We start from the raw sequence: 8056 nt of genomic DNA on the forward strand, positions 1-8056 counted from the left end.
CTCCCTGGGGAAGGAGCACTCGGGGTGAAAGAAGCCATCAATAATAAAATGTCAAACCCAGCACCTTGGTGGAAAACACAGCCGCTGAGGAAGGGGCCTGTCCCTGGGCCGCTCACGCTGTCATGCCTGCCCCTTGGGGCCGCAAACTGAGGCCCCCTTCAAGGGTGCAGGAGTTTCTCTCTGCACAGCTGGTCCCAGCCCTGTCCCTTCCCCGAGACACTCCCTCTTCTCCAAGCCTCTCTCCCTGAGGACTGAGTTCTGGGGAAGGTTCCTGAGAGATACGATTCCTAAGGCCTGGGCAGTCAGCCCTGAAAGGAACACCACACTCAGGCCTCTGTGAGGGTCCTCGGTGCCGAGTGCTGCCCCCCTCCCCACTGCCAGCGCTTCAGGAAATTAAACATTACCTGCAACTGTGAGGGGGTGTCCTAAGTTCTAAAGTTGCTCACATCGTCCTTCTAGAATGTTCTCAAGGCACCAGATGCTGCTGCTTCGGTTCCAGGGAAACCACAGGGGTCAGAGGGGCTCTTCCTCAAAGGCTGTCCCCTCTGTGGTCACTAGAGCTCCAGGCTCCTGGGCTGCACTTCACAGACCACGCACGGAACCGAAGTCAGAGACGCCAGGCTCAGGCTACCTGCACCTGCATGTGCTCACGGTCTCGGTGGCTCTTCTTGGTCTCTCTCTGCCTCTTTCTCTTGCTCTTACGCCCCTGATCTTCATGCCTCTCTTCTCTCACTGTCTCTCTTGTCTCTGTGTGTGTGTCTCCCTGTCTCTCTGCCCGTCTCTCTCCTCTTGCGCTCTTGCCCTCCTGCTGTCTCTATCCTGACTTCTATCTCTCTCGCTCTGTCTCTGTGTCTCCCTGTCCAGCTGTCTCTATCTTCTTGCCGTTCTCCTGTCTCTCACTCTCGAGCTTTGCAACAGGAGCGAGGAGGATTTGTCCCCCTCAGCAGCCCTTCGGTCCCTGGTCCCCTCCCATGTCAAGAGGAGTCCTCAAGTTCCCTCTCAGAAGCCACCTGGCACTTCCGTGGTGTGAGGACGGAGGATGGGTGGTAGCCATGCCCTGCACACACCCTCGAAGGCCATCCACCCACAGGCCTGTGTCCACGGCAGGAGGAGCCTGTGCCCCCACCCCGTCCTGCCCCACTGAGGAACGTGCCCCTCCACCCCACAGGAAGGGTCCCGAGCCCAGGCCTACCATCGTGGACGAGCAGGTGTGGCCGCAGGCCTCTTGCCCTCAGCAGCTGGCAGGCGGCCGGGGCCGGAGCGGTCACCTCGCCCTCCGAGAGGTGGAAGCCCAGCCTGCGTAGCAGCTGCACCAGCTCCCGCCGTGACTTCTGGGACTCGTTGGTGCAGAAGCGTACCTTCAACCCGGACCTTTTCAGCCTGCGGGGAAGGAGGGGTGGGTACTGTCCTTGGGCCGATCGGAAACAGGGCAAGGGGGCAATGGGCAGCTGGCACCCAGGAGGGTCACCTCAGGGGTGTGACTTAGGTACTCTGACCCTCGCCCAAACCAGACCCCTGTCGTGCGGTCAATTCTGACACTCAGTGAACCTGTAGGATGGAATACAGCTGCACAGGGAGGGCGGGGTGCGGCTGAAGCAGACAGTCTCAGGGTTCCTCTGAGGAGCAGCTGGTGGGTTCGAACCACCAGCCTTGCAGTCAGTAGCCCAACACTTATACCCACTGTGCCACCAGGGCTCCTGGGGTCAGGGGGATCCTAACTATGACTCTCACAGCCATGTCCCCTCCCTGTCCCTATCGCAACACTCCGTGTTTCTTGATGCAGCGACCACTACTCGGCCCCAGCCTCGATGTGTCTGTCCATCTCCCTGACCTATGTCCCCTGAGCCATGTCCCCAGCACACGGGCCGACGGAGGGATCTGCTGACCCCAGAGAGAGGGTGCAGACCGCGCGAGGGGCAGCAGTGTCTTTCCGGTAACCTAGGCGATCTGTTTCTTTCTTACTATTTGTCTTTCCTAATCAGAGGTTTATGAATGATCAATTACACTTAGTGGTTAATTGCCCTTCACAAAGATCGCTTTTTTTAATTTTTAAATTAGGCGGTTAATATATTGTAACTAATCGCATCCCCTTGCATCTCACAGATAGATCTTCATTGGCAGGCAGTGGGGAGGTGTGATTCGCACCCAAGTTAATGGAGCAGTTGAGCAAAGAAATGCAGGGGTCCCGGGGGGGCTAATGATTGCTAATGGGTCATGTGTGACCTTCTCAGAACAGTGAACAATCCCTGCACCAGGGATGGCAGGCCTCACATCTGCCACTCCAAACACAGCTTCTGATGGGGGGGGGGTGTCGCTGAGGGGACCCCCGCCTCCTCTGAAATGCCCACCCTCATCCACCCCTGCTGCCAGCCGGCCATCTGAGCCAATGTCCATGCTACGGTGGAAACTGTGCTGGACGCCCTGATGCAGAAGGCCGGGGTCAGGCCCTCTCCCACACCTGGCCTCCTCTTGGTACCCACCCAAGGAAGGGTCTTAGGCCATCTCTCCCCATACATACATCTTAGGGCTAAAACGGGACCACCCACAAGAGCCCGAGGTGGGACGAGCCCATGTGTGCATCAGCGGCTGAGGGCCACCCGCTGGTGGCATGGTAGGTAATGCCTGGGTCTATGTTTCAGGCCCAAAGAGGCCGACTGTGCAGGTAGAGATTCTCGCCCTAGAGACCCTGTGGGGCAGTCAGGTCCAGGGTTCTTAAGGTGGTGCCCATCAGACAGAGCAGAACTGCTCGGGTATGTCAAGACTTTAAATCTATACCTAAGTAGGCAGCCTCATCTTTCTCCCGTGGAGAAGCGGAATCAAACCGCTGACCTTCAGCGAACAGCCCACGACACCGCCAGAGCTCCTACTCGAAGGCAGTGGGTTTCCGTTCGTGTGGAAGAGAGGGGGACAGGGAGTTAAAAAGATAACACAACAGTGAGCTTCCTAATAAAGCATCACGATGCGGGTAACAGAGAAGCTACGTGGGTGGGGCTACGTAAGTGAGCCCACGAAGCAAAAGCCGCTGTGCCCGTTTCACAGGTGAGAACACTGAGGTGAGAACACTAAGGCTCTGGAGAGGGTGCTCCGGCCAAGGTGGCCCAGCCTGTCAGCCGCAGAGCCTGGAAGCCCTGCACCCTCCTGCATTGGGCACATGGTCCCTGAACCAGCAACACTGCCTCCCGGGTCCCTCTGAGGGGAAGCCCTGCCCTGAGCTGGAGCCCCAAGGCATTTGGGACTCAGCCTCGGGAGGATGAAACACAGGCTCCTAGGTCAGGAAGCCAGGCCGGGGTAGGAGTTCTGTCCCAGGATGACCCACCTCGAGTGACCCCCGAGGGAACAAGCCACCCAGATTTCTGCATTCGACCCCGCCCACCCAAGAACCCCAGGGAAAGGGAGGCTCCATCAGAAGCTATCCTGGAGGGGGGAGGGGGTGTCTGCCACCACCCCAGTTCCATGAACTGACCTTTACCTCATCCGTCCCCACAGGCCAGGACGCACCTCTGAGTGACAGCGCTGCCCGGCACAGTCACCGCGTGTCCCCTTACAAATCACCCCGACTTCACACATCTGCTGGCTGTCGGCATCTGCCAGGAGCGCTCACCCGAAAATAATGAAAACCCTCTCATTACGGCTCCAGAACAGGTAGCGCGCGAGGACAATTACTGGACACCCCGTGTGACCTTGGCCAGCTCTGTGGCTGGTCCTCTTGGGCTGCCGGGCTAGAGCCAGGAGCTCCTGGGGGCTGGGCGGGAAGTGGCTGTCTTCTGTCCATCTCTCGGGCACTCAGGAGGGCTCCTCCCACACCCGCCTGGCCTGGGGTGGCAGATGATACCTCAAGGCTTGGGGCTCCTAAGGGGCCACAGTGTGGGCCTGCTTTCAGGTTGGGATCACCCAGGTAGATCCCAGCACCCGGTCGGAGCTCTGAAGCTAGCTAAGTCCACACCCCTGCTGCCCCTCATCCTGGTAGCTGAGTGGGGGAGGGCCTGGGAGACCAGGCAGTGAGTCCAAATCCCACCTGCGCCAACCTGGAGGTGGATGCACAGAGCTGCTGGGACCTCCTGCCTTGGGCTGGGGTCCTGACGCCCTTATCAGTTAGGTGGCCCGAGAGCCAACCTCTTGCTGTCCCTGAGTTTCAGCCTTGCCTGGGGCTGGGTGTCGGCAGTGTCTGACCCTCAGCTTCCTGGGACTGCTGAGAAGGGCGGCAAGGCGGGCACAGGCCCGGGGCCAAGCAGCCCTCACCTGTCGGGGTCAACACCAGGCTGGTTTTGGCCAGCAGCCCAGCTGAGCTTGCTGGGGCCCTGCCTCCTGGGCCCAGAGACTAAGGAGACATCAAGCCAGGGTGGGGGCCAGCCCCTGCCCTGCCCAGGGCCAGCTCTCGCTGGACGCTGTTGCAGGGATGCACACGTGGTGCTTTGGTGTCTGAAGTCCGACTGGGGAGAAGGGGGCCAGTTAAGGAGTGAAGGGAGGTGCTTGGCCAGTCCAGCTGGTCCCATGTCTCTGTCCACGGGTCTGTGACCTCAGGGGAAGAGCGATGAGGTCAGACTACAGTTCAGCCTTCTGCCAAGACCCTTACGAAACTCGGGCATGCCTTCCCACGCACACAGTGGCCGCCCGCACCTGTGGGGACACGGGCTGCTGTGCTCTCTCAGGCTGGACCGAGAGCCATAAACACGGTGCGAAGTTCAGCCACCGAAACCACTGTGGGTGAACTGGACACCCGAGGTCCTGCAGAGCCAGATCGCCTGACCCCAGGGGCTCCTTCACATGGGTGACAGAGGCCGGATGGGGGAAAACGAGACATGGGGGCTGAGGGTCACCTGAGTTCTCTCGACCACTCACTGTGGAAATAAGAGTGGACCACCACCTCCCTGGGGACCCGGCCGGGCGTGGATGAGGACGGGGTTCGGGATCCTGAAACTAAGGTGCGGGGGCAGCTCTGCTCAGGAGCATGTCACCTGGCTCTCTCCAACCTCAGGGTCCCCATCTGCAAAGTGGGACCCCAAGAGTCATGGGCAAGAGCACTGGTAACATCTGGCTGCTAACCAAAAGGTCTTCGCTGCCCCCAGCCCCAGCCTCCAGGTCCCAGCCCCAGGCCCCTCCGGGAGGAAGCTGTGTCTGCCTGCTTCTGTGACGAGGGTCTGGGGAGCCCACAGGGTGGCTCACTCTGTCCCGAGCTCGCTGAGTCAGAATGGACTTGGGGCAGTGACTTTGAACTCTCGCAACCCTGACCCCTTCAAAGGGACGCTGGGGGCAAAGCAGTTAAGTGCTCGCTGCTACCCCAAAGATCCGTGGTTTACACCCTCAGGTGCTCCTTAGGGGAAGAGCGGGGCTGTCTGCTTCCATCAAGCTGCCCAGCCTGAGAAACCCTAGGGGCAGGGCCCATCCCAAGGGGTCGACAGGGGTCGGCGTCCACTCCATGGCATCCACTCCACATCTTGCCTAGCAACCACTATACGAAAAAGCACCAGACACACCACTGCCTCCAAGCCAATCCCAACACCAAGGTCTCAGAGCAGCGGTTCTCAACCTGTGACTCTCGACAGGTTGGGGCCGAATGACCCTTTCCCAGGGGTTGCCCGGTTCATAGCAGTAGCAAAATGACAGTGATGAAGTAGCAACAAAAATAATTTCATAGTTGGGGAGTCACCACCATGAGGAACTGTATCAAAGGGTTGCGGCATGAGGAAGGTTGAGAACCACTGTCTTAGAGCTTTCTGAGACCACATCTTTAAGACAGCCTCCCCTTCCTCCCTCGGAGAGGCTGATGTGTTTGAACCCTCAACCTTGAGGTTATCAGCTCAATGATTAACCCAGCAAATGGCAAATACCAGTAAAGGCCACTCAAAAAACGCACTGCTGTCGAGTTGATTCTGACTCAGTGGTCCTAAAACTGCTCCATCTGCATCGAGACTGCAACTATTTACAGGAGGAGAAAACCACATCTTCTCCCATGGAGCGGCTGGCGGTACAGAACTGCTGAGCCCCCAATGAGTAACCTATGCCACCAGGGTTCCTCCAGGAAACACCACAAGCCCCCAGGAAATAGCAGTCCTGGTTGGGGTGGGGGTGGGGGGTGTACAGTGACAGCCATGGCCCCGATATGCCCGGGGCTGGCAGGGACCCACATCAGGAGCAGCAGGGAGCAGGTGTGAGGGGCCTCCCTGCGGGAAGGAGCCCAGAGAGCACTGGCCAAGGACAGGATTTGAGCAAGAGCAAGGGCAGGGGTCAGCCGGGTCACAGGAGGATGCGGCACAAAGGGATCCTGGGCCCCTGGGCAGAGGAATCCCACCAATACCCAATAGCAGGTCCGGGCATCCTCCCTCCCCCCATCCGCTTGGCCAGTGTTCAAGCTAAATCCTGAGGGGCCAGAAATACACCTCCTCACGCAGCTCAGGAGTCACTGGGATTCTTGTTCCTGGAGGCTGGCTCTCACTCCCAGGAGGTGATCCTGCCCTGCCTTTGATGGGATAGCATAAAGTTCTGGGGACGGGTCAGAGGTCCACCTGGCCCCCCCACTCTGCCTAACCCCAGGGGACATCACTGAGCAGGTCTTGTCCTCTCTGAGCCTCTGTTCCCTCCTCCACACAATGGACATCACAGTGTCTGCCAGTCCCCAGGGTCATGGAGAAACCACCACTTATAGTAACAGCAGGGCAGGGGCTTGACATGGCCCGACGGACCTCTCAGTACCTCAGGGTGTATGTGTGTGTGTGGGGGGAACAGGTGGGCATGACACATTTGTATAATCTGTACCCACCTACCTCCCGATTGGCCCCTGGCTCCTTCCAGAACTGGCATCTGCCAGGTAAACCATTAACTCCACTGAGAACATCCCCACCCCCATCCTCCCTCACACCCAGAGCCCGGGGCCTCAGTGGGATTTCCAGGATTCCCGAGGGTGACCCTGCTCACCTGGGTGAGGTCAGTGGGCAGAAACAGCTCACACTGCCTCTGGAACTGTTTTCCCAAGCTACTTTCCACACAATTCATGGTCCCGGGCCTGTCACCGCCACCCCAGCTAGCTGGGAGCTCCTGTTTCCTTCTGTTTCTAAAGGGAGCGCACACGTGACTCCACGAGAGGCCACTGAGCCTGCACCACAGCCAGGGCGCAAGCGCCAATCCACGCACACAGCAACCTCGTTCCTGGCAACCCAAAATCCCAGTTCACCGCCGTCCAGTCCATCCCAACCGCCCTGGGGGCCTCCGAGACTGTGACTCTTTACAGGAGTGGAAAGCCTTCCTCGCGGAGAGCAGCAGGTGGTTTTGAACCGCTGACCTTGCAGTGCGCAGCCAACCACGTAATCCACTATGCCGCCAGGGCCCCTTGGTCTTGCCCACAGCTGTATACTGGTCTGTGACCTTGGCGGCTCCTGGCAGGCACTTCTTGCCACACCCCAGTATACTTGCAGATACCACCAGCCAGTGCCAGACTGGGCGGCCCATCCACGCACCGGGGGTGGGGGGCAGACTTCCTCAATTTTGTTTAAGTGTTTCATCATTTTCACTGGTGCCACAATCAGCAGTGAGGCTTAAAGGAGGAAAGCACAGGGCTGCTCATCTGCTCATCCACCTGTTTCTCATACCAGTGTCCCACCTAAGAGCCACGGGTGTGTGTGGGGGGGGTGTAGCTCGAAGGTAGGAGGCCCTGGGACTGAAAAGTAAAAGAAAGGCTCATTGGCAGCACGTGTTTCCAAATAGGGACTTCTGCCTCGGGTGACCTGTGAACCTAGACACATATTGTCCGGCCCGTGGGGGAGCCCAGCCATGGAAGGGGGGCAGGGGACACAGGTGGGGTGTGGCAGGGCTGCACAAAACCAGGAGGGGAGGGAAGGCTGTGGGGAAAGAGCGAGCAGACCTGCAAGGGCCCTGAATGCCCCTGGAGGTGAGGGACGAAGGGCTTGCCCGGCACCTATGGGCTGGCTGGAATGTTTACGAGAACAAAGTCCCTTGTTCCTTAAGAAAACTTAGGATGCAGGTATTGTGCATGTTCTCTCTTTCTATCTATCTATCTATCTATCTATCTATCTATCTATCTATCTATCTATCTATCTATCTA

The 8056-nt window shown here is 58.7% G+C and overlaps 1 protein-coding gene across 3 annotated transcripts in view; it reads right to left on the bottom strand.

The window, feature by feature from the left end:
- The window catches only part of LOC101641499 (phospholysine phosphohistidine inorganic pyrophosphate phosphatase), a 78114-nt gene that overhangs the window by 64283 nt on the left and 5775 nt on the right, over positions 1-8056 (bottom strand). For all 3 annotated transcript variants that reach the window (XM_004701245.2, XM_045291639.1, XM_045291638.1), the window contains exon 2: positions 1193-1380. In XM_004701245.2, the coding sequence (XP_004701302.1) occupies positions 1193-1380 (188 nt within the window). The remainder of the gene's footprint in view (positions 1-1192; positions 1381-8056) is intronic.

This window comes from Echinops telfairi, unplaced genomic scaffold (assembly GCF_000313985.2).
Source record: "Echinops telfairi isolate 266 unplaced genomic scaffold, ASM31398v2 ScPeMD7_70;HRSCAF=299, whole genome shotgun sequence".
Lineage (NCBI taxonomy): Eukaryota > Metazoa > Chordata > Mammalia > Afrosoricida > Tenrecidae > Echinops > Echinops telfairi.